Source organism: Ananas comosus, linkage group 24 (genome assembly GCF_001540865.1).
Source record: "Ananas comosus cultivar F153 linkage group 24, ASM154086v1, whole genome shotgun sequence".
NCBI classification, from domain to species: Eukaryota; Viridiplantae; Streptophyta; class Magnoliopsida; order Poales; family Bromeliaceae; genus Ananas; species Ananas comosus.
Window position 1 is genome coordinate 3,930,951 of NC_033644.1, and position 27,248 is coordinate 3,958,198.

Below are 27,248 nucleotides of genomic sequence, written 5' to 3' on the forward strand. Positions count from 1 at the left end.
TAATAGTATATTGTGTAGTGAATAATTGTGGTTATGTCACGCTCTGAGTCCGATCACTACAGGAAAATACGCTTGTAGAGGCGGTTTAAACCGCCTCTACGAATTGTAGAGGCGGTTTCAGCGACCGCCTCTAAAACGCCGAAGTAGACAGCGCCTCTACATCCGTAGAGGCGGTTTGACTGACCGCCGGGGAATGCTAGAGGCGGTCCAGTAGGGGCGGTTTGAACCATCTCAATATACTTTTTTATTCATTTTTTCATAATTTTATTTATATTTCCTAATAATATAGAGGCGGTTTAAACCGCCCCTATTAATGTCGAATCATAGAGGCGGTTTAAACCGCCTCTATTAATGTCATATCATAGAGGCGGTTTAAACCGCCTCTACTATTTTTTAAGTGGCGGTTTGCTCTTTAGAGGCGGTTGCCACTGTCTCTATAGGTAAGCAAACCATTAATAATACTTAGAGGCGGTTTGAACCGCCTCTACGTAAGAAATAGCATAAAAAATTTTTTCAATAATTATTTGTTGCACATAACATTACAATTTCATTGACAAACATATTAAATCAAATAATAATGCACATCAAACTTAACATTTAATTTACAACATACATTAATAACACAAGCAAAATAATTTTCAGTGCGAAATAAAGTTCACATTCACAAGAATTCATAATTTAAGATAGTGTATAATCCAAAACATGACCTCATTCAAAGTCTATACCATAGAAGCAACATAACTAGGTAATGTAAAGTTTAAACACTTCCAAAATTAGTCAACACTTGAGTTGTCAACTGTTTACAAAAAATTAATTAGCTTTTTTGATGTCCTCCATTTGTAGGCTCGTGACTCGCATTCGATGAATGAATGTTCGGAGAAAGCGCATCGACCAAATTATTATCGCCCGCAACCACCTAAAAGAATCAAACAATATAGAAATAATTAATTATATGAAAAAATCAATAAAATTTGTTGAGGATAAAAATTTAGCATACTCGAGAATTGAGCAATATTGTATCCGAAAATAGTGTTTTAAGTCGATGCAATTCATCTCGCATCTCTTGCATTTCTTCTTTAAGCTTTTCTACTTCTCCTGGTTGGCCTTCTCTTGATTCGCTTGTTGTAGGAAAGTTTATATGCTTCACGCCATAATATGATCTTAGCGTAGGTCCCAATCCTAAGTCTTTCACACGGCCATTGTGTTCAGGGCCCATGATATCTATAAAGGCTTTGTCCATTAAATTGTTTGTGTCAGATTCGGAACCTTGTGAAAGTGTAACAAACTTTGCACGTGCTGCATCCTATTAGCAATTTGAGAAAAAACAATATTACTATGTCATAATTATATGAATAGTAAATATAACTACGCGATAGAAAATTATACTTACCAAACTTTTCCCCGCATCCTCATTCACAAAATTTCCATTATTTTTCTTATGAGTTACCTCCCAAAAAGTTAGCCGATCCGGTTCTTTGCCAAGAGCAATTTCCTATATATAATTGTAAATAACGATTTCCAAATGATAAAGATAATGACTGATTATTTAAAATAAAAAATTTTATATGTCAAGCTATTACCATTTCCTTTCGCTTCCTTGCATAACTTTTTCTGCCCGATGTGTGCACCATCTTCACCAATTTTGCAGAAGTTGAATTAACTCGACAAAGGTTCTATGATAAGAAATAGAGATTTTTTTTAAAAAATGAACATATAACACTATAATTAAGCAACATTGCTATAAACATAAAGTGTTTATACCTTACTTTCCTCAGTGGACCAATGTGCTATTAGACTAGTCCATTGATCTCTAATCACACCAAGTGGCACATTGTTAACTAATTCTTGGATCGGTTTATCATCTGAAAAGTATTCACTTTTTAATTCACTTTTGTAATCTCTCCATTTTTTGTTCAATGATGCCAACACCCAATGTCTTGTTCCCTCGGGATATCTAAACTTCGCCTACTCATAAATTAAAAGCTTTATGTTAAAAGTCTATTCTAATAAAAGTTTACAAACATACCAAACAAAAAAGTAAAGTAATAAGCAAAGATGAAAGAACCTCAATATGCTTTAGCATTTTTTCTTTGAATGGATTAAATGTTTGATTATCCCACCGCGGAATATTTAAAGGAGCAAACGTTCCATTCTTCGCGATTACTCCTAAAAATGATCCAAGGACCGATCCTGCATAGGTGCATGGAACCCCGTATTTATCAACTTCCACATCAATCCTTTCTCCTTCAAGAAGGTTCCACACATCTGCCAGTGTTGTTCTTCCTCGCTTCTTACGTCGATTTTTATCTGCACCTGAAAATAAATTTAAATATGTTATTTTCAATAGTAGGTCAAGCTTACACACAACATAATTAAAAAAATTAAATTTCTGCTTACCAATGATCCAAAGAAACAACTCATTTTGATTGTTATTTTCAATCTCGGTGTTACTTGAATTTGTCGAGGTTTTCGAGTAAGATGGTACTTGCTTCTCTCCTACTGGTTCTTGACCTTGTAAGTCATCTTGAGAGGTAGAAGTGACAATATTGCAATTGCGCAATCTTCGAGAGCTCGAGGACATTTTGTAATTTCCTACATATGATAACCAATCAGCATGTAAATCAAGCATATGCAAAATAATAAAACTCAATTAACCAAATATAGATCGAGTGAAAGTATATTCATTAACCAAACCTGAGAAGAAAATTTAACAAATGCATGAGAAATGGCCATATTTCAATAATGCTAAGAAAAATTATGCTTCATCATTGTCATCTTCATTTGCATTAACTCTGATCCAATTTGGATGTTCATTCTCATCTAAAATTTGAATATGTGAGGAAATTACAAAAGTGTCATCCGTCAAATCTCTACCCATATCGAACAAATCTCTCGGTTTAATTCTCACCACTAAAGACCAATTCTCATCTTTTGGTATTTGCACATAAAATACTTGTTCTACTTGTGATGAAAATACATAAGGATCATCTTTTGTTGGCATGTGGTCAAAAGGTCTTACAAAGAACCGGAAGTAGCATATAATTGGAAAGAAGTGAAAAAGGCTAAAAATTTAAGCAACTGTCTTGATACTTAAAAGCCAGAATAATGAACTTACCCAAATTCTTCCTGCAGCCTAGAATCCTATGTAGGAGAACGGCAGTTGGCGGATCAGGTACTGACTTGTCCCTAAAACAGTTCTATTGGACCTAAGGTGAGAGAGAGAGAGAGAGAGAGAGAGAGAGAGATCCTTCACCTCTGCTAACAAACATCTCCAATGCTTATATGCTGCACAACCAAAAATAGAATCAGAAGGACTAACAAGGGTTTGATATCTTGTTTGCAAAACTTCCCAAATCAACATCATCACACAATCATACTCTCCCACTTAAATTCCACCAAAAATATATACAAAAGCCGACGGAAAAGATCTACAATCTTATAAACTCCTAAAATCAGCAGCAAAACAAGATTTCATGCTTACCTGCAAATAACAAAAATAGAACTACTACAAAGAATCCCTTTTCTTTACACATTGCAAGTAAATCTGCAGAGCTATTAATCATTTTAATCATTTGCTCGCGGATCCAATGCAGATGCATCTAACTGAAGCTTTTGGAGGCTACAGCTCAATCAAGCCACAAAATGATTTCACAAAAGACGATTGTTATATAGTGGCTAAGAACTCACTTTTTTTACAGTGTTGGCCCCTATTAGCCTAGCAAATTAGAAAGGAAAACAAAAAAGTTTGCGTAGAAAAAATTTGTTGATGATGGAATTAATTAAGTTAATTAACACGAAAGATGCTTTTGGTTAGGTAAATTAAGCCACACAAAAGGAGTATAAGTACTTAATAAATAACGTTTGCAGTATGTGTCATTACTACACTTATATATACATTACAAAGCAAGGGAAAGCAAAAGTTTGGTATTCTAAATTGGGGGCCTGGGTTAATTAAGTAAGGATTATTGCAATAAAGAACTGGGCACCACATGTTGAGCCGAATTGCATGCCCTGCATTTAGCCTTTTATTATCCCAATCATTGATGAACTCTTCAGACACTGATCTTTTCGTGCCCAATGCTGGAAAAGAAAAAAGGTATAGATTAGTAAGTTTCAAAATAAATCATTATGCAGGATGGTGGCAAGAACTTGTAATAAAATGTGAATAAAAAAGATAACTAACAATACGAATTAACTAGCAATATGTTCGTGAATATATATCATCCTCTAGTTACATGTAAATAAAAACACTCCAACTGTTCTTCATCAAAAAAAGCAAAGCTACACCAATCACCAATGCATCAGTTCCATAAATTACTAGAATCTGCCAGCACTAATTTATAGAAATCATCTAAGAATACTATAAAATAAAGTCCACTAGGATAAGCAGTAAGGGAGCGATGCGGCGCGGGGCCCGGTGTGGGGGCGGTCAGGGGTGGGCAGGGGGGAGCGGCTGCATGAAGAAGGCGGAGGGGGTGGGCCAGCTACGAGGAGGCCGTAGTGGCGGGGAATGCGGGGTGGTGCGCGGCACCCTGCAGGGAGGTGGTGTGAGCTCGCTGCCAGAAGGAGGCAGAGGAAAAATGGACATGTCGCGGGGGTTGGGACGGTGGTGCGTTGCCAGGATGAGGGCGGAGGGGAAAGGGGCGCCGGGGGGTACGCGCGGCGGCAGGGGAGGTTGGCCCGCTGCCGTAGAACTGTCACAGTGGGGGAGCGACGAGGGAGCGGTGTACCTGAGAACTTTGACAGGGAGAGGTCGCCGGAGCAGACGCGGCACCTCAGCGGTCGCGGCCTTGGAGTAGAAGGAGTGCGGCAGCCAACGGGGAACGACCGGTCATCACTGCCGGGGAGGAGGCGGCCGATTTTTTGGGAGGAGGGTTGGAGGAGGTGGGTTTTTTGGGAGGAGGGTTGGAGAGGTGGCTGGTTTTGGGGGGAAATAGAGTTAGGGTTTTTTTTAGTAGTGCATGTATGGGGGGAAAAAAATTTTAGAAATTTTTTTTTGGGGATTTTAGAGGCGGGTTTTTAAAACCGCCTCTAATATGCCCCTAACAGATTCTGTAGAGGTGGTTGTTACAAACGTCTTTGAACAACCGCCTCTACAATAGCTTTTTCCTGTAGTGGATCCTTTTGGCCGGTTCGAGCGAGTAGAACAGACGCCGAACGGACAGAGCCTCCCCTATCCGTCCAAGGCTCAACAACAGGTACAGATAGAGTATAAAATTTGCACTTGCGGAAGCATACATAATGGCTTGCACGAGGGCAAGCAATAGCCAAAGTGAAAGTGCTAACTAATCAACATACAAGTATTATGATTAAATTTAAATCACATACATGCATTCAACTTCGAAGTACTTTTACAATCTTTGCATCATTTTTTTTATACATCTCAAATCTCCAAAATAAACCTTTGCATTTAACATCATTAGATATCTTTAATACATTCGCTCTAACATCCCTAATCATCGTCCAAGTACAAAAGATGATATATCAAAAGGGTATGTAACTATGAAATAAAACATCTCGGGCGGTCTCTGCCTAGGGCGCGATACCCTTACCGCGATCGTCTGCCGGCTCGCTCGGTCCCGGCTCTATGAAAATATATATATATATAAACGGGGTATGCAACTACAAAATGTAAAGTATCTCGGGCGGTCTCTGCCTAGGGCGCGATACCCTTACCGCGATCGTCTGCCGGCTCGCTCGGTCCCGGCTCTATGAAAATAGTAGGGTGAGAACTACAACAAAGTTTTCAGTGGGTTCGACAACCAACCACGCAGACTTTTCCACTAGGTCTAAATCAGGCATAATAGAAGAACAGATAGATAGTAACCAATTAAACAAATGCAGCTAACATGCCTGAGCAATAAGAAATGCGATGCTCGATAGAATACTCAGGATGAATGCAAGATCATAGTTTCATTACCCAATCTCTTGGCTAGCTCGTAGGTTTCGCCCTCAATAGACTCACCAACTCAAATCCCAAGTATCGGGGAGACTACTACGCCCGACGGGACCGTCCTCTGGGGAGACTATTACGACCCAGTGATGACAACTCCGGAGCACATCGCCCGAGGGGGAGCTACCACCCTCGAGCATGGACTTACAAGTGAGTATGATCCAATCCTTAACTATAAGGATGTCAAGTTCAATCCATTCCTTAACTATAAGGAAACAATGTACATATGACCCTTAACTCTAAGCTTATTATGTCATAATATCACTACCTTTGTAAACTTGCATTCGTTAACCTTTATTAGTGTCATATACACTACTTATTCTTTATACTCATACAATGATGCCACACTTGTTTTCTAAGTGTTCAACTCTAGTGTTCTTGGTTCTCCAATGTCACTCACTACCTTTATGTCAACATGTCACACTTGTTCTCTAATCCACTGAGTTCTTGTCATTTTTCATGCAAACATAGGGTTTATAAATTCTCACTTGTATTTCACATGCATTTGAACTCACAACATGCAATAAGAAGCTCACAATAACCCTACTATGCAATATGCTCAATACATACAAATGCTCAAATATGACACTTTAGACATAAAAGGAATTTCGAGATTTTCGGTATGCACCACTCATCTTGTATGGTTGCAAAGGTGCTACGGTGACTTTCTTGAAATTTTTGAAGCCCTACTTTTTCGCCTGCGGTAAAACGAAGCCAAATTAGGCTTTTTTTCTCAATAACTTTATCTAGACCTTTTCGAAACGTCAAACGGAGTTGTCCCACGCGTCGGGAATACCCCTAATTAGGTTTCCAAGAGGTCAACTGTCACGCCCCGAGACCGCTACCAATTTGGTCCTATTCGAGCGCGTCGAACAGACGGTGAACGGACAGGACCTCCCCTATCCGCCCAAGGCTCAAGTGACGAGATCATGTACAACGAGTTCCCAGGAAACACTTGAATACATACACGATCACTAACAATAGCGAGAGCACAAACAGTGCTGCACAAAACACGAGAGCAAGCATCACGAGTAGAGAGACTGGTCCCCGAGAGCACAAAAATTCTGCATTCGTGCAGAATTACCTCATTGCTCTCGTAGGTCCGTCACAATGCACTTTTCGCATTTCCTCGGCGTTCGGGCTTTCCGAACCCAACCAACTCGACAACAAGTCTATTCTAACGAAGTCAAACTCTCGAATTTCGAGAATTCACTTCCTTACATCCTTTCCATCTTAAAAAAGTTTCGTCCTCGAAACGAACTCAACTTAATCAAATTCTAATTCAACTCAAATTTTTAAATTCATACCTTAACTCAATCCTCAAATAGGTGAGGGTGGTTCATCTTCATTTGATCCTCGAGCTCCCAGGTGGCTTCGCGATCATCATGATTGCTCCACCGGACCTTGACATATGGAATTTCTCGATTCCTCAACTTTCGCACCTCTCGAGCAATTATCGCCACCAAAAACTCCTCGTAACTTAAGTCTTCTTAGAGTTCCGGCGGATCATATTACATTGCGTGCTCAGGATCGTGTACGTATTTGCGGAGATTGGAGACGTGGAATATATTGTGCACATCCGCAAGCTTCGGCGGTAACGCTAGTCGATAAGCCACCGTCCGAATCCGCTCTAAGATCTCATAGTGGCCAATGTATCGGGGACTTAGTTTTCTCTGGACTCCAAATCGCTTAACGCCCCTCATGGGCGAAACCTTCAAAAAAACGTGGTCGCCCACCGCAAACTCCAAGTCTCGCCGGCGCCTATCCGCATAGCTTTGCTATCGAGACTGCGCCGTGAGTAACCTCTTGCGAGCAAGGCGGACCTTCTCTTCCCCCTCTCGCAACACGTCGGGACCGAACTCCGTGCGCTCGCCCACATCGCTCCAATAAATGGGAGATCGGTACTTCCACCCATACAGAGCCTCGAATGGTTCCATCTCTACACTAGCATGGTAATTGTTGTTGTAGGTGAACTCGGCCATCGGCAGATACTTGCACCATCCACCTTTATAACCAATGACACACGCTCGCAGCATATCCTCCAGTGTCTGAATGGTTCTCTCAGTTTGCCCATCTGTTTGAGGATGGAATGCGGTACTGAAATCGAGCCGTATGCCAAGGGCTTCCTGCAGGCTCTTCCAGAAATACGAAGTGAACTTGGGGTCTCTATCCGACACAATTGACTTCGGTACCCCGTGTAACCTCACTACCTCGTCAAGATATACCTGCGCTAACTTATCTCCCGCCCAGGTGGTGTGAACAGGCAAAAAGTGTGCTGACTTCGTCAAGCGATCCACAATCACCCAAATTGCGTCGTGGCCCCCTGTTGAGCGAGGCAAGCCGACGACGAAGTCCATCGATATATCCTCCCATTTCCAAACGGGAATAGGTATGCTTTGAAGCTTTCCCGCTGAAAATCGGCGCTCCGCTTTCACCTGCTGACAAGTCAAACACTTCGCCACGAAGCGCCCAATATCAACTTTCATTCCTGGCCACCAATAGAGTGCTCTCAACTCATGATACATCTTGGTGCCGCCCGGGTGATCAGCATATGGAGACCGGTGAGCTTCTTGCAAGATCAGTTCGCAAAGCTCCTCATTCTCGGGCACACACCACCGGTTTCGAAATCGGAGCGCGCCACCGGCGTCTACACTGAAATCGCCGGACTGACCTTCCTCAATGTTACGTCGCACCTTCTGGAGACTCTGATCCGCAGATTGCAGATTCTTGATCCTCTCCAATAAGGTCGGTTGAACAACGAGCGCCATTAGTTGAGTCGGAGTTTCAAGAGCAACCACCTCAAGGCCCATCCATTCCACGTCCAACTATAGAGGCGTTTGATTGGTAACCCACGGAGTAAGGTCCTCCGTCGACTTCCTACTAAGTGCGTTTGCGACCACATTTGCCCTGCCGGGGTGGTAAAGGATATCGACATCGTAATCCTTTAATAGCTCTAACCACCGCCGCTGCCGCATGTTCAACTCCATCGTAATCCTTTAATAGCTCTAACCACATTTGTGGTCGGTGTAGATCTCACAGTGCGCATCATATAGGTAGTGCCTCCACAGCTTCAACGCAAAGATCACCGCTGCAAACTCCAAGTCATGAATGGGGTAATTCTTCTCATGGTCCTTTAACTGACGGGACGCATAAGCTATGACCCTCCCGCCTTGTATCAGGACACACCCCAAACCCAGATAGGATGCATCACTATAAACCGCAAAGTCCTCACCCTACACCGGTAAGGCGAGTATCGGAGCCGACGTTAACCTTTTCTTCAACCTGTTGAAACTTCGGTCGCATTCGTCGCTTCAAATAAACTTGACACCCTTTTGCGTCAGACAGGTAAGCGGAGTCACGATCTTCGAAACCAATCCACAAATCGTCGATAGTAGCCCGCTAAGCCTATAAAGCTTCGGACCTCGGTGACGTTCGTTGGGCGTGGCCAATTCTCGACTGCTTCGACTTTTCTTGGGTCAACTGAAACACCGCCCTGGGAAATCACGTGCCCTAGGAAGGCGACTTCTCGAAGCCAAAAGTCACACTTCTTTAACTTCGCGAATAGCTTCTCCTCCCGAAGGGTTTGAAGCACTATCCGCAAATGCTCCGCATGCTCCTCGTCGCTCCGTGAATAGACCAAGATGTCGTCTATAAAGACCACGACAAATCGGTCCAAACATGCTTTGAACACACGGTTCATTAGGTCCATGAATGCTGCCGGGGCATTAGTGAGCCCGAAAGCCATAATCGTGTATTCATAGTGTCCATACCGCGTGCGAAATGCGGTCTTCTGAATATCCTCCGGCTTAATCTTTAATTGGTGGTAGCCGGATTGTAGGTCTATCTTCGAGTACACTCGCGACCCTTGTAACTGATCAAATAAATCGTCGATTCGGGGCAGCGGGTACTTGTTCCTTATCGTGACCCTATTCAACTCTCGATAGTCTACGCAGAGTCGAAATGAGCCATCCTTCTTGCGCATGAACAACACCGGGGCTCCCCACGGCGATACGCTCGGTCTGATAAATCCCTTGTCGAGTAGATCTTGCAGCTGATCCCTCAACTCCCTTAGCTCTGCTGGCGCCATACGATACGGGGCCTTCGAGATCGGCACGGTCCCAAGAATCAAGTCTATAACGAACTCGATCTCCCGATCCGGCGGCATCCCCGGTAAATTCACAGGAAATACATCTGGGAATTCCCGTACCACAGACAAATCTTCTAAATTTGGAGCCACTCGGTCCACTTCTACGACGGTCGCCAAAAATGCGGCGCAGCCGCCGTTGACCAACTTCCTAGCTCTCGTCGCCGATACTGTCGCGACGAAGCAAGAACTCCGACAAGCTCGATAAACGAACTCCTTCTGTCCTGGCTCTCGAAAGGTGATCAATTTGTTCTTACAATCGATCGTTGCATAATATTCGAGAGACAGTCCATACCCAAATGACATCGTATGCCTCCAGTTTCTTGAGTTCCAACATCCGAATGGGCATTATCCAGTCGCCTACTTGTACTGGGCACGACGAGCACTCCGTATAGGTATTAAATGTCGACTCAGGGCCTTCCACTCGCCACTTGCCACTCGCTTCTATGAGTATGTCATGCATGCGTGCGAATGCTCTACTAATAAACGAATGTGTGGCACCTGTATCAAACATAGCCCTGGAGCGAACTCCGTTAATTAAAACCATACCTGCCACAATGTTAGGCTCCTCGACTTGGGTAGGCTCCTCAGCTTGGGCCTGAGCGGCGAATACCCGTCCGCTCGGCGCTGATCGAGTCACCTCCGGCTGACGCGGCATCATCGCGCGCCCTGCCGAGACGGGAACATAAGGAGCTCCTCCATAATGAGGTGGGGTCGCTGGAGTCGATGCGACTGACGGGGTAGGCGGGGCCCTTGCTGGACAGTCGCGGCTTACGTGCCCTTCTTGTCCGCAGTTGTAACATCTACCTTGACGTTGCCTACACTGTGGCGCTCGATGGCCGCCATCACCGCAGATAATACACTGTTGCGGCCCACGATTCCACGACTGCGACCGCGGGTGCTTCAGGGGTCTCTTGGAAGTCAACTGATCCCTCGAACCACCGCCCGATCGCTTCTTCCCCCTGTCTTGGGACCTAGCTAGCAGCTCGCGTTCGTCCCGCACGTGGGCATCTTCATGCTCTGCCCACAGCACTCTGTTAAAGACTTCGGCAAAAGTCGTGGGCTTGAATAGCTGCACTGCCCTATATATCCACGGCCGAAGTCCCCGCAAGAACCATTCGGCCCGGTCCCCGTCATCCTTAGCAACGTCCGGGACACAATCTATAATGTGGGAGAACTCCTGCTCGTAGTCCGCCACCGAACGATCCCCCTGTCTCAATTTGCGAAACTTCTCCTTCAACTTCCTCTTCTCTGTGTTGGGGAAGTAATTTTCGAACATTGCCCTCTTAAATTCCTCCCATAGCATTGGTGGAAGGTCAGAGGGCCGATCCCGCTTCAACCGCTTCCACCACACCTTCGCCGCCTTCTCGAGGCAATGGGTGGCGAGGGGTACATTGTTCTTCTCCGAGGTATATAGGTCCTCGAAGAGGGTCTCCATAAAGTCAATCTAGGACTCCACCATCGACGGCTCCACTTTCTCCTCCTCAAAGATTGGTGGTTTAAACTTCATGAATTTAATTAGAGCCGTCAGCGCACGCTCCCGCTCTACTTCCTCGGCCGTCGTATCAGGTGGTGCCGAACCCGAAGCTGTCGGAGGTGCACTTGCCGGCGGGGGACACGCCGCAACCGGAATCGCCGTTATGCCCTCACCCTCAGCCGCTATTGGCGGGCGCACTGAAGGTGCAGGTGGATCGCGGCCCTCAGCCGCTGTTGAGGCCGCGGCCGCCGCTTGCCGCTCCACGAATCCCTGGAGTTGCTCGAACCGAGCCTCCTGGCGCTGCATTGCGCCCAACATCGCGGCTACCTGCTCATGCAGTTCCTGCACCTCCTCCAATCTTGACTGCTCGGGCACCGCAGGAGGCGGTACCGAAACAGTCCTACGCACGTAGCGTCTTGGGGACATTTGCTCCTGAAAAGCAACAACTTGATCAGTTAAATTAACCCAATAACCGTTTAGCATTCACAAAGCTGAGCGACTCAGCAACAAAATCAGGCGGAAGCACACAAGCGTACTAGTTCTAGACTCTTGGCGTCAGGTCGTCGGCCGCCGACATAACCACCTCGAGTGAAGAACTAATACCACTCGGATCCCTCTCTAGGAATTACTAGAGATATACCACTAACTCCGACCCAATCGAATCACTTTCGCCACCGCCATAGGTTCACGTCTAACTCGCGCACCTATAACCTTAAGGTTTCCATCCTAAGGTCTCCTAGGTTGATCCTAGACTCTCTCTTTGCTTGCTCTTATCTTGCTCTGATACCACTTTATCTGTCACGCCCCGAGACCGCTACCAATTTGGTCCGGTTCGAGCACGTCGAACAGACGCCGAACGGACAGGACCTCCCTTGTCCGCCCAAGGCTCAAGTGACGAGATCATGTACAACGAGTTCCCAGGAAACACTTGAATACATACACGATCACTAACAATAGCGAGAGCACAAACAGTGCTGCACAAAACACGAGAGCAAGCATCATGAGTAATAAGCATACAAGTGAAGTAAAAGATAGATTCTACACTATATATTACATTCATGTAATCCCAATTTACATCTCATTTACATTTAAACTTCCAAAATATCAACATAAGGCTTATATTTCCAAAATAGCATCTCACACCCTATACATCATCTACTCTCAAGTATATTGGGTAGCTCTAATGCAAAGGGAAGGTAGGCTAATGCGACTAGGGCACTAGGCCCTTACCGCGGTCCTCACCAGGAATACTCACGCTCGGCCTTGCAACAAAGTGGGGTGAGAACTATTGTCCATAGTTTCCAGTGAGTTCGGCCGCCGACATCGCCGATCTCCCCACTAGGTCCAAGTGGGCACAAGTAAATAAACTAATAGATAGATATATGAAAGTTGTAATGACAGGGTAAGGAAGCTACGATACTATGCCCAAATCATGTATAATGAATGCATGTATAATGAGGTGTGTAAACAACTAACTTGTCATTATGTCCAAGAAGTAATGCCTTTTTTACTTGTTCATCAAATCTCTTGGCTTACCCGAGGGTTCGCCTACATAGGCTATTCGAGACCGTCTGCGGGACCCCACATAGGCTATCCCTCGGGATCCCAATAAGGCTATCCCACGTGACCAAACTCCGGAGCGCACTACTTGTGTGGAGCGACCACCACAAGTTCTGAACAGACAGTGAGTATGATCCAATCCTCTTAGCTCGAGGATATCCTATCCTCTAGGGTTGCTATCATCCTGAAATCAATAGGTTTCATATACACTAAGATTCACATATGCCACTCGTTCTTTTATTCGTTATTAACTAGATGCCACTCGTTCATTTGTTATCAACCATTGAGTCCATCTCTTATTTCTGCACCATAGGTTCCACAAGTCTCGACCCAATCCTCATCAATCCAGTATCAAGCATCTAATACACACTATGATATCATCTAGGAAAGCACAAGGAAAGGCGATACATAATTATCCTACAATGCATATGAATACAAGATGCGAGATTTCAATGTACTAAGACATAAAGGGGAGTTCAGTTGCTTCGGGATGGTAACCACCCACCTCTAGGTGATGTCGGGACTCTAGGGATGTGTAACGACCCAGCCCACTAGCAACAATAACTCGTTGGGCCCAACCATCGGCCCAAAATGCTTAAGCCCAGTTATTATTACTAGTGTCTAAGTCTCTTATAAACCTAATGACAACCCCATTCCCATCCGATGTGGGATTATTGGGGTGTCACAGGATGCGATTTGGCAACCTTACGACGTCGCCTCGGCCTCTTAGGCGAAAGCGAAGCTTCAGCCGCTTCTTTTTGCCAATATCTTCTCACCGACTCGATGGATTGACGAACCATCTTTGCTAACGCATTTAGAGACCTAGTAATTCGGTTTACGATCAATTAAAAGAGATCAAAGCCCATTAACTACCAAAAACCCATTTGGTGCCCTAGGTTACAATCAATGGAGAAATTCATGATTCAAGCCCTAGATTTTTGCTAGAATTACCTATTAGGCATACTAGAAATCCAACAAAACCATTTCTAAGGTGTAAGAATTAAACCCTAGGAAGATGCCATAAAAGGGTTGGAGCTCACCTCCAAAGGCTCCTCCAACTTGAGGAAGAAGATGGAGAAGATGATCCTCTTCTTCTTTGTCTCATTCTTCTACTCTTCTTTCTTCTTCCTTTCTTTCTTCTCCTTCTCCTTCTTCTCTTCCTTCTTCCCTTCTTTCTAAAGAGAGAGAGAGAATTTTAGGGCTTGGTTGTGAGGAATGAGGGAAAGAGAGAGAGCTACTTGCTCACATAGCCTCACACTTATGTAATAATTGCTAGAAACCCCCTCAACTTGCATATATGTGACAGCCTATGCTTGGGCATTTCGGGCTTACGGGGACTGATCCCTCCGAGGGGAGACCGGTCCCCAAGAGCAACCCTTTTGCAAATTCGCGCAAGGGGACCGGTCTCCGAGAGCTACCCCCGAAAAACAACTTTTGGGAAACGGTCTCTCCCAGAGAGACCGGTCCCCGAGAGCATAAAAATTCTGCATTTGTGCAGAATTACCTCATTGCTCTCGCGGGTTCGTCACAATGCACTTTTCGCATTTCCTCGGCGTTCGGGCTTTCCGAACCCAACCAACTCGACAACAAGTCTATTCCAAACGAAGTGAAACTCTCGAATTTCGAGAATTCACTTTCTTACATCAACTTACCTCAAAAACAACCGGAAGCAAAAGCCCCAAAATTCATGCCCTAACAATGCCATAATGGGATTTCTCCTAGATTGATCTCATTTCTAAGCAAATACTAGCTTAGAATCACCTAGGAAGCTCTCTAATACTATTTCTAAGCCATTTGGACCATTCCTAGGGCATCTACTTTAAACCTTAGATGTTCACCATGGGAGCACCTTGAGAAAACCATAGTTTTCATGGTGTTCAAGGCTCACAATGCTTCTAAACATGAGAGAAGCCTCAAAACCTTAAGTTCTATAGTGAAAATCCAAACCCTAGATGAGCTTTTGCACTAAAACTCACCTTAGCCAAAAGCTATCCCCAAGTCCACCTTGATGGAGAGCTTCTACACCTTCAAAGCCTCCAAAAATCTCCTCCAAGCCTTCTTTTCCTTCTCCTCCAAGCTCTAGAGCAAGATCTCTAGAGAGAGAAAGAGAAAAATAAGAGGGAGAGAGTGGAGGGGTGTTTGCTGTGAAGAAGAGGAGTGTTGGGTTTATTATAGTGTGCAATAATTGCAACTAGGCCCCCCAAACATTTGTATTTGCAACAGGTCAATTCCTTGCTGCCAGATCAAAGTGTACCGGTACACAAAATTTTGTACCGATACATTTTCTGGGCAGAGGCAACCCGAGAGCAAGGTTCTCGATTTTTACCAAAGTGTACCGGTACACACCAGGGGTGTATCGGTACATTTTCGTGAAAAATCAAACCTGAGAGCAAACTCTTCTCAGTCTGCAGGGCTATACCGGTGACAACTCGATGGTTGTACCGGTACACTTTGCCCAGAATGCTGATTTTGCGCCGTTTTCGATTTTGTTTGGCGCCGGTCGATGCTAAAACCCTTTTAACTCATTTAGAACTCTTTCTTAACCCTTCCAACATTGTTGGAATGCTTAATGGGACATACCCAACTATTTCTTTCGCATTGTTCACTTTTAAATCGCGCCGAGCAATGCTAAAACTTGCTTTACACTCTCGGGACTCGACTTGACCCTTCCAACATTGTTGGAATGTCGATCGGACTTTATCCATCCGTTTCTCTCGACACTTTAACCAATTTGGCTAAAGTTCGATAATCGCTATTGAGGTTTCGATACGTTACAGGTTATATTTATAATTTTTTCCAATAAACTTATGTAAAGAATATTAACGTCTTTCATTCTTCATGACTAATAAAAATAAGGTTAGATCAAAAATATTTTTCAAAAGAAAGCTACTTTGGAAATTTTTTTTCCAAAAAGGCTAGACCATGAACACCACATTTCCTCATTTATGCTGGCATCTTGTTTCTTATAAAAAGCACCTCATCATGGCCTCCAATCCCTCGACCCTTGTTGCCGGGTCGCCCCTTTCTCTTTCTACTCGCTTCTCTTCCACCTCCCACCTCACACCTCATCATGGCCCCATGCTCATGCTTCTCATCTTCCAATGATGGAAGCAAAAATGTCAATTTTTCTTTTTTTTGCTATTTTTTTTCTTCTCTTTTGTTTTTACAGACTCTTATTATTTATTTTTAGTATTTTTCTATGAAGATAAAACCGAGCAAAGGAGTGTTGCAACACACAATCAGCTTCAAGCCGAACAGATGAGGGTTGAGATATTACAGCACTCCGAAGATTTCCATCTGGCTGAGAACGCAAGAAGGCAAAAGGAGCATAGAATGGACTTTTGGCTCGCGATAGGAAAAAATCTACGCTGTGACTTCCTAGTACTATAATTTAGTAATAATAATAAAAATTATAATTTAGTAACAGTAATATTTATTACTATTGTTAGATATAAAGGAATAAAGAGAGAAAAAATTATTATTTTCTCTTAATTAGCCCATAAACTTATATAAAGATTATTAACCTCTCTCATTCTTCCTGACTAATAAAAATAAGGTTAGATTAGAAATATTTTTCAAAAGAAAGCGACTTTGGAAAATTTTTTTTCCAAAAAGGCTAGACCATGAATGCGACATTTCCTCATTTTTGTTGGCATCTTATTTCTTATAAAAAGCACCTCATCATGTCCTCAATCCCTCGTCCCTCGCTTGGCCTCCAATCCCTCGGCCCTCGCTATCGGGCCGCCCCTTCCTCTTTCCACTCGCTTCTCTCCCACCTCCCACCTCCCACCTCCCACCTCATCATGGCAGCATGCTCATGCTTCTCATCTTCCAATGGTGGAAGTATAAAGGTCGATTTTTCTTTTTTTTTGCTATTTATTTTTTTCTTTTATTTTGTTTTCATAGATTCTTATTATTTATTTTTACTATTTTTTTATAAAGATAAAATTGAGCAAAGTAGTGCTGCAACGTACACTCAGCTTCAAGCTGAACAGCTAAGGGCTGAGATTTTATAGCACTCTGGAGATTTCCATCTGGCTAAGAACGCAGGCGAAAAGCGCTATAATAGACTTCTGGTTCACGATAGGGAAAATCTACGCTATGATTTCTACTACTATAATTTAGTAATAATAATAAAAATTATAATTTAGTAATAGTAATATTTATTACTGTTACTGTTGTTAGATATAAAGGAGTAAAGAGAGAAAAAATTATTATTTTTTCTTAATTAATCCATAAACTTTTGTTAACGAGGGGAGATTGTAATATACGAAAAATTTCGGGTTGCGATGCTAACTTTGATCTAAAAGATTAAAGTGAAGTTTGAATTGGACGTGCATCATTCCAGAGTGTTTCTAGACGTGTGGGAATGATTTATGGAGGTAATTGAGTATTCGGGCACAAATCGAGTGCGAAATGAACTTGAAAGGGGATTTTCGGATTATAACGCTAATTTTGATCTACGCGATCAAAGTGAGGTATGAATGTTAATTGTAATACCTCCGAATTATTTTGGAATCGCGATGATAGTTAATGGCAAATTTCGGAGATGCTTGGATGTAAAAATGTCGGATTTTTGATTACATTGCTAATTTTGACCAAATTGATCAAAATAATGCCAAAATAAAATTACTTTGCTTCCAAGCTTACTTGGTAGCTTCGGCATAATGTTTAGCATGTTTTGGAAGTGTTTGAGTGGACTCGGAGTGAACTAGACGTGCAAAAAGGGCTACAATTGCTGCTGCCAGGCTGCTGATTAGTGCAGGGATTGAATTGTAAACCTGCAGGGACTGAATTGTAAATTGCTGGACTGCAATGTAATTTTAGCCTTTTGAGGGGTTAAGTTGCAGATTTTTGAGCTTATCTCAACCCCAGCCACTCCCTGCAGCTGCCCACGTATCCAGCCTCTCTCCCTCTCCTTTCTTTTCATTTCTTTCTCCTTCTCCTTCTCTCTAACCCTAGGTGAAGCTTAATAGAGAAGGTTGATTTGGAGTTGGATCTTTTTGGTGTGTTGAGCTGAAAAGAGAAGACTTGAGCTGAAATAGAACCGGGGGGAGCTTCGAATTTAGGTAAGAACTTGTAGTGGCTGATAGGGAATTTGGTGGAGTAGATTTCAGAATTGGGGCTTCTTGCTGTTGGAGCTGAAAGGAGGGCTTTTGGTGCAGAAAATCTGCTAGTGACGCATTCAGCTTGAAGATTGGAAAGCTAGCTTGGAATTGATTGCGTGGAAACCTAATAGAGGGTGAACGGACGCGTTGGAAAGCTCTGATTGGTGTTCCGACGAGCCGACGACACGCTAATGAGGAAAATCTCATTTTAGCTTCGTTTGTCGCGAGCGAGGATCGCATGGTTCATAAATCGCGGGAAGTGGATTTCTCGCATTCCGGCATCATTTAAAGGTGGGTGGTGCTTTCCGAAGTTATTGAATGACCTATTATGTTTATGTCACTTTTCTTGAGCATACATGAATTGTATATGTTTAGTAGTATTCATGCATTATAGGGTCGAGCTTGATGTGTGATTAATTATGACATATGGTCGAATTGTATGCTTGGAAGCATAATTACATGTGAACAGTGAATAGTAAACATAGAACCCTATAGATGTATGAACTTGTGTTGGACTATGAAATAGTTGACAAAGTGACATTATGAATAGATTGCATGAGTGGCACCCAGTGTTGTGAATGTTACACAAAGTCAATGAGCTTGTATAATATGTGGCATTAGAACTAGATGAATTGATTAGCATCTAGAGTTGGACATGTAAATCTAGCATAAAGAGCTAGTTAAAGTGTGGCATTGTCAGTATATCCTCTAAGTGAGGATTGGATCATACTTACATAATTTGTTTTGAGCTTGGCGGTGGTCGCTCCACCCAAGCAGTGCACTCCGGAGTTGTCACATGATGGGCTAACGTACTTGCCTAAGGACTAACGTACTTGTCCAGCAGACGGTCCCTCGGGTGGTTCGAGTCCCCCGATTTAGAGGGATTTTGGGTTTTGAGTTTCGGGTTAACAAGTGTTAACCAGTTTGATTGGGTAATGATTATTAGTAGCATGCATGCATAAATTCCATATGTGATATACTGTCTCTTTCAGCTTGGTACAGGTATTGTAGTAATTACATGTTACAGCTGGTTACTATCTACTTTCTTTTCTTGCCTAAATATGCCTGAATAAATCTAGTTGGTGAGTCGGCGAGATCGGCAGCCAAACCCACTGGGAACGTTCAGTAGTTCTCACCCCACTAACCATACAGGTTCTAGCTCGTGCGGGGTGATCGAGAATCATGGTATGGGCAGCATTCCATAAATAGTGGACATCCATTGAGTATAGTTGTACCTTATTTATTTCATCTGTTTATAGTTGATGAAAGCAAATATAAATTATTCATTTCAGAGATGATAATATATATATTGGAAGAATGAATGTAATAATTATGTAAGCTTTGTATTTGATTTAAAGTAATCAAGATACAATATATGAATGCTTTAGTTAGTTTACTTTCACTTGCTTGTGTTGCTTGCCCTCGTGCAAGCCATGTATATTGAAATTTTTTCTGGGCATTTCTTTATACATGTTTGTTGTTGTTGTTGAGCCTTGGGCGAACAGAGAAGGTTCTATTCATTCGGCGTCTATGTACGGGCCCAAACCGGCCAAATTGGTGGGTCGGGGCGTGACATTAGTAATAGTAATATTTATTATTGTTGTTAGATATAAAGGAGTAAAGAGAGAAAAAATTATTATTTTCTCTTAATTAGCCCATAAACTTATATAAAGATTATTAACCTCTCTCATTCTTCCTGACTAATAAAAATAAGGTTAGATTAAAAATATTTTCAAAAGAAAGCTAGTTTGGAAATTTTTTTTCCAAGAAGGCTAGACGATGAATGCGACATTTTCTCATTTATGCTGGCTTCTTGTTTCTTATAAAAAGCACCTCATCATGGTCTCCAATCCCTCGTCCCTCGCTTGGCCTCCAATCCCTCGGCCCTCGCTGCCGGGCCGCTCCTTCCCCTTTCTACTCGCTTCTCTCCCACCTCCCACGTCACATCTCTTCATGGCACCATTCTCATGCTTCTCATCTTCCAATGGTGGAAGTAAAAAATAAAAAAGGTCAATGTTTTTTTTTTTGCTATTTCTTTTTTTCTTCTCTTTTGTTTTTACAAACTCTTATTATTTATTTTTACTATTTTTCTATGAAGATAAAACCGAGCAAAGGAGGGCTGCGACACACTCCTATATAATATTTCTTACGCTATTTTTCTCTTATGCGAGCCCGCTTAGCTCAAAGGTTAGAGCATCGCATTTGTAATGCGATGGTCATCGGTTCGACTCCGATAGCCGGCTTTTTCTCTATCTATTTTTTCGAGATTGATAATCTCTCCTTTTCTTCAAATGAAATCCAGTTTCTTACCTCATACGGCTCATAAATCAATTCTTTTTGTGTCCTATCTTAATCTACCCTATGCTAACTGAATTTGATTTCTCATAAATCTATCCCATTTTTTCTTGGGTTAACCAGAAGAAGTTAATTACATAAGTTTCAAACCCTAATTTTGATCAATAATCAGAATCAGTTTGATCTTTTCTCCCACCTTCAGAAGAATGAAGCATAGGTATCCCCGCAATATCGTTAGAATTTTCTGAAACGTAACTATCTCGGTTTCACATATGGAATTCTATAAGATGTTCTATTTTTCCATAGAACTGTATTCGCTCAAGAAAGATTCTAGAAGATGTTAATCTTAAATAAGAAGATTGTTTACGAAGAAAAACGAATACAAATTCGCATTCAGATACATAAGAATTATATAGGAACCAAAATAGTCTTTTATTTTCTTTTGAAAAAACGTAAATTGACTTCTTCGGAGTAATGAGACTATTCCAATTATGATATTCGTGGAGAAAGAATCGCAATAAATGCAAGGAGCTGAGGTAACTATTCAATCAAATGATATTGAGCAAGTTTCCCATCTCTTTCTTGAGAAACAAGTGGGGTATTTCTTTGCAAAATTGTGCTCAATTTCATATGTGGCAATTCCGCCAAGATCTCTTCGTTAATTGGGGGAAGAATCGGCACGAACTGGATTTTTTGAGGAATGTATCGAGAGAGAATTTGATTTGGTTAGCCGAACAACTGAGGGCTGAGATTTTACAGCACTCCGTAGATTCCATCTGGCTGAGAATGCAAGAAGGCGAAAGGCTGGTTCGCGAGAGGAAAAATCTACGCTGTGATTTTCTTCTATTATAATTTAGTAATAATAATACTTATAACTGTTAAAAGAGAAAAAAATATTTTTTTCTCTTAATTAGCCCATAAACTTATATAAAGATTATTAACCTCTTTTATTCTTTCTGACTAATAAAAATAAGATTAGATTAGGAATATTTTTTCAAAACAAAGCTAGTTTGGAATTTTTTTTTTCCAAGAAGGCTAGATCATGAATGCGACATTTCCTCATTTATGTTGGCATCTTGTTTCTTATAAAAAACACCTCATCATGACCTCCAATCCCTCGGATCGCCCTCCCTCTTTCTACTCGCTTCTCTCCCACCTCCCATCGCCCTTTCTCTTTCTACTCGCTTCTCTCCTACCTCCCAGCTCACACCTCATCATGGCTCCATACTCCTGCTTCTTATCTTCTTATAAAAAGGACCTCATCATGGCCTCCAATCTCTCGTCCCTCGTTTGGCCTCCAATCCCTCGGCCCTCGCTGCCGGGTCGCCCCTTCCTCTTTTAACTCGCTTCTCTCTGCTTCTCATCTTCTAATGGTAGAAGTAAAAAAGGTTATTTTTTTTTTGCTATTTCTTTTTTTCATTTCTTTTGTTTTTACAGACTCTTATTATTTATTCTCTATTTTAATCAATTTCGAATAAATTCAAATAAATATTATAATTACATGCACTAATTTAATTTTTCTATGGTGATTTGAAAACATAATAAATTTCTAAAGCAATCTACTCTTCTATATTTAAAATTATATAATTATATTAATTATAATTATTTGTTATATTATAAAATTGAAATTATATTGTTATATCTATATTTATAATCATATCTTTGTATATTAATTTTATCTCTATTCTCATACATTGAATTACATTTCATACAATATTCAAGGACAAAATTGTTATTTTACTTAACTTTTGTCCATCAAATACCTTATTTCAATATAAACATCTAAATACTATCAGGAATATTCTCAATAACAAATAAATAACATTCAAATGCAAATTTGTGGTTGTTATAGACTTATAGTTAATACCGGGATATCCTCTATTCTCGAGAACAACAAAAAATATTAACAAAATATACATCTGTTGCGTGCCTAATGTCCCGACCCTTGACCCGGTCAATAATTCTCCTCGGGAAGAACGTCGGGGTGTGAGACGGCTGCGGAGTATGACTCTCGAAGTATGCGCCCACAGAGGATCAAGCGATTAGGCCGATGAGGGATCGAATCAGCCGGGTTCGAAAACCTCCGCAGTAAATTCACTTCGGTAGGATGAGCCGAATATGCGGGGAAAGTCGAAAATTAAGCCAGGAGATGAGCCGAATGGCTAGCACAACACAAAGTCTGGTCGGCTCGAATAGCCGAACGTGACTTTCTATTGAATAGGGAATGGCAGAGTACAAGAACAGGGGAGTGATGCCCGTGGGGCAGACAGACTCCAAGTATATTCTACAAGGGAGTGATGCCCGTAGGGCAGACAGACTCCAAGTATATTTTAGAAGGGAGTGATGCCCATGGGGCAGACAGACTCCAAGTATATTCTAGAAGGGAGTGATGCCCATGGGGCAGACAGACTCCAAAGATCTAAGTTACAAGAACTACTCCTAGGAAAGCAGTAAATGCGGAAAAGAAAAAGATTACATTTAGACTACTCCTAGAAAAGCAATAAAATGCAGAGGAAATAAGGGTGGTCTTTTATGCGCAGGGGCGAAGACCCTTATTGCAGGCTCCAAAGTTACTATTTATATCCCACATTATTAGTTGGTTGAAAGTAGTTGGGGGAAGTGGATGTAACCATGATCGTGGAAGTTATACTAACTTCTCATGGAAGTTATGCTAACTTCTCATGGAAGTTACGCCCCAATCTTTAACCGTTCCCGCCTTCTTGTCCTTTAGGCGCCTTATTGCCGACTCCTGGTGTACCACGTGTCCTTATTGGCTCATACGTGGGTTAGGTCGGCTCAATTTTGGTATCAACAATGCCCCCCCAATAGTTTTTCGAATGAACATTCGGATGACTATTGGTGCCAAATCGACTGTTCAAAAGCACAGCCGAGACCCAAGCTTTAGTTTCGCTGGTCTTGGTCGGCTTTAGGAAAACGGCGCTTTATCATCCCAGCCACATATATCTCGGCTTCATCAGCCGATTCTTTACTTTTATTCGATTAGTTCGGCCCTTCTTGAACCGAATGCTTTTCTATCAAGAAATTCTTCTTAAAGGAAGTGGCTATATCTCGGCTTCATCAGCCGATTCTTCACTTTCACTCGATTGGCTCGGCTCTTCTTAAACCGACTGTTTTTCTAGCAAGGATTTCTCCTTGCCTTTGCTTTGGTTTTTATATCGGCTCAATTGCAGCCGATCGTCCTCACTTTTTTTTTTTCTGAAATTGCTCGTATTGGGCAACTCGAACACCTAGATCAAATAGGTTAGAAAAATACTTATCTTCAAAATGGTCTTTTATCTTAAAATGCAGACCATTTAACGCCATTTTGGCGAACTCTGATTCCGGCATTCTCATAAAGCACCGGGTTTTGGCTATTTTGAAACGGTCCAAATACTCTTCGACCGTTTCACCTAACATTTGTCGGTATAAAGCCAAATCGGCGATCGATAATTGTGGCTCTGATCTATAGAATCGCTCATGAAATTTTCTTTCCAATTCGTCCAAATCTTGGACGGAATTGGCTGATAAACTTGTATACCAAGTAAACGCCGTTTTAGTTAACGACGTATTAAATAATTGAAGTTTCAAAAATGAGTCAGCGGCCGCTTCTCTACATTGGGCCGTGAACCGGGCTATATGCTCGACCGTATTCTCGGTCTCATCGCCCGAGAACTTGTCGAACTTCGGCATTTTTCAGTTTGCCGGATACGGATGCTCTGTATCTATGTTTGCTGGATACGAGGATTGAAAAATAGGCCGCATAGCTGGCCTAGCCCCTACTCCGAAGGTATTCCGAATGACTTCCTTAATCTGAGCATACAGCGGAGCTTGTGCTTGAGCCGAATTTGGCCCTTGAGGAACTCCAGAATTCTGTATTCCAGGGTTCGCTCCTTGTATGTCATTAGGGGCCTGCCCCCCAGCTCTAGCCCCTATATCTTGGGGGTGGTATGCTGCCATCGGCGGAGGTGGTGGCAATCCCCATGTAATTTCCGGCTGTTGACCGGTATTGACGACGACCGGTCTGTAAGCCGCTTGGAATGGTGCCCCCTGGTATTGGGCCTGTCCATTTACCGGTGTCGCAGGATTTTGCAGCACTGGTGTCATCATAGGCCTTTGTAAGCCTGTCATTGGTTGCTCATTTCGAGTCAATAATTGCTCTATTCGTGCAATATTTTCATTATAGGCCGTGATAGCGGCCAGCACCGCGTCTAGTCGAGCGGTACTTTGATGGATATTTTAATCTAAAGTTTGCAGGACTCGGCTCATCTGGCCGAGTGCCTGAGTTAGACTCGGCTTTTGATGAGCCGACTGTCCACTAGTTTCTCCTTCAACTGGCAAAACTGATTGACATTCGCCAGCATTGTCCGAATCACTAGGTTGATCACTCCCAGAATTTCTAGGAACAATCCTATTACGTAGATTCATGGCGTTATCATCAGCCATAATTTATATAAAATATAAATTTACCTAAAAACGTGTCCCACAGGGCGTGCCAAAAAAATTGTTTAGTGCCTAATGTCCCGACCCTTGACCCGGTCAATAATTCTCCTCGGGAAGAACGTCGGGGTGCGAGACGGCAGCGGAGTATGACCCTCGAAGTATGCGCCCACAGAGGATCAAGCGATTAGGCCAATGAGGGATCGAATCAGCCGGGTTCGAAAACTTCCGCAGTAAATTCGCTTCGGCAGGATGAGCCGAATATGCGGGAAAAGTCGAAAATTAAGCCGGGAGATGAGCCGAATGGCTAGCACAACACAAAATCTGGTCAGCTCAAATAGCCGAACGTGACTTTCTATTGAATAGGGAATGGCAGAGTACAAGAACAGGGGAGTGATGCCCGTGGGGCAGACAGACTACAAATATATTTTAGAAGGGAGTGATACCTATGGGGCAGATAGACTCCAAAGATCTAAGTTACAAGAACTACTCCTAGGAAAGCAGTAAATGCGGAAAAGAAAAAGATTACATTTAGACTACTCCTAGAAAAGCAATAAAATGTAGAGGAAATAAGGGTGGTCTTTTATGCGCAGGGGCGAAGACCCTTATTGCAGGCTTCAAAGTTACTATTTATAGCCCACATTATTAGTTGGTTGAAAGTAGTTGGGGGGGGAGTGGTTGTAACCATGATCGTGGAAGTTATACTAACTCCTCATGGAAGTTACGCCCCAATCTTCAACTGTTCCCGCCTTTTTGTCCTTTAGGCGCCTTATTGCCGACTCCTGGTGCACCACGTGTCCTTATTGGCTTATACGTGGGTTAGGTCGGCTCAATTTTGGTATCAACAACATCAATTATAAATTATAGAGTGTGTGCAAAAGGGTTTTTTTTTTTATTTTTAACATTAAAAATTGCCTTCAATAAGAAACCTATTGGAAGTTTTTTTTTTTTTTTTTTTCATTTCACTCGATAAGAGAGAGAGATGCACATATTAGGAAGTGAAAAGGGTAAATTTTGTTATTCTACCTTGTTCTGCGAATAGGGGAGAACTTAGCTTAATGAGTTATTCCCGTATAAATTGTTAAGCCTAGAACAACTAGCTTTAAATATTTGCAATGCTATTTGGTGGAACAAAAAGGGAAATCCCCTCTTATTCTAGGATATCCTCTCAACCAAATGCAGCCTAAAAGAATCCCTAAAATATCAACTCATCTCTTCTCTTCCTAGCAAGAGAAATATAGGTGAAACTTCTTTTTCCTCCTAAAGCTTCCTTGAGCTTCTCTAAGCTCAAAAGAAATGAATCTAGGACCCTAAATTAATAAAAAAAAAGGAAAAATGCCTGTTAAACCGACATGTGGGGCCCGCATATGAGGGGTGGTACACTGTACACTTCTTTGTAGTATATGCGTTAAACGCTGGTGATAAAAACGGTGGATTACACCATCCAAAACCCAAACTTTCCTTTTTTGGTAAAAAACGAAACACAACAAAAACAGACTTTACCAAATAAGGAAAGAAGGCCGTGCTTTTGACACACAGTCGCGGCCCACTAAAAAATCCATGCGAGTGTCCGTAGAATTGGGCCAAATTAAAACTAATAAATAGGCCCTGAGAATCAACCGTACCTCTGTGGCCCACTAAAATATCTATGTGGGTGTTTGTACGATGTGTCATGCCCCGGATGTCTCGTTCTCCGGGTACGCCGACAAATCCGCCGTATACACAGGAATTTCCCCTTTATACGAAGCGTCAATAGTACCTGTAGATATACAATACTACAAACAGTAGCATAGAGCTGCTCAATAAACAAAAGCTAAACAACTGAGTTTCATATATATAGTCCCAATCCAAAATACAGGGTTACTCGCAGTGGCGAGTTAAGCAAGCTATGTACATAAACTCAAAACAAAACATCTACCTGCAGTAGGGGTGCCTCTAGCTCTGTTAGTCGGGTAGGGCTCTAGCTCGCGACACCTTTGCCTCGATCCTGATCCACGGAAGGCGCAGCAGCTGAAACCTGTGGCTCTGCAAAACAGGAGTAACAACTGGGCGTGAGAACTACTGTAAAAACAAGTAGTCCTCAGTGGGTACCGCCCAAACAACATCGGTCCACCCACTAAGTCTACAGAAGGGAGCAAGAGTAGTCAGAAAAGTAGGAAGTAAACTCTACCGCTATCGATCACTACACTATCATGCTCTACACTAACCAACTGTAGGAAATGTCAAATCTGACCCAATCCAATCGGGACTGTAAACATACCCGTCCCTGGGACT

General features: G+C 42.4%; 1 protein-coding gene, 1 long non-coding RNA gene and 1 other non-coding gene across 4 annotated transcripts; 2 read left to right on the plus strand and 1 right to left on the minus strand.

The window, feature by feature from the left end:
- On the minus strand, positions 650–26,935 carry LOC109728885. The gene is made up of 10 exons (XM_020259422.1): positions 26,893–26,935; positions 26,600–26,733; positions 3,116–4,080; positions 2,398–2,592; positions 2,066–2,313; positions 1,762–1,965; positions 1,581–1,673; positions 1,391–1,492; positions 998–1,303; positions 650–916 (listed from the first exon to the last, which is right to left on the minus strand). The coding sequence occupies exons 4-10, from the start codon at positions 2,579–2,581 to the stop codon at positions 815–817; spliced, it is 1,239 nt and encodes a 412-aa protein (XP_020115011.1). The 5' UTR covers positions 2,582–2,592; positions 3,116–4,080; positions 26,600–26,733; positions 26,893–26,935; the 3' UTR covers positions 650–814.
- On the plus strand, positions 16,836–19,558 carry LOC109728886. 2 transcript variants are annotated; one of them, XR_002221157.1, is made up of 3 exons: positions 16,836–16,985; positions 17,922–18,533; positions 19,395–19,558. It is a non-coding gene; the product is annotated as an uncharacterized LOC109728886 (long non-coding RNA). The 2 variants fall into 2 exon arrangements; XR_002221158.1 differs by having other exon boundaries at positions 18,097–18,533; positions 19,395–19,557.
- TRNAT-UGU lies at positions 20,413–20,485 on the plus strand. The gene has a single exon. It is a non-coding gene; the product is annotated as a tRNA-Thr (tRNA).

Bases quoted from the DNA above. Each gene is read 5' to 3' on its own strand.
- LOC109728885 (XM_020259422.1), bottom strand. From the start codon at position 2,581: ATGTCCTCGAGCTCTCGAAGATTGCGCAATTGCAATATTGTCACTTCT. The intron at 1,966-2,065 runs GTTCTTTCATCT...ATTTATGAGTAG, and splicing joins AAATGCTAAAGCATATTGAG to GCGAAGTTTAGATATCCCGA. The intron at 1,493-1,580 runs GTAATAGCTTGA...AATTATATATAG, and splicing joins CAAGGAAGCGAAAGGAAATG to GAAATTGCTCTTGGCAAAGA.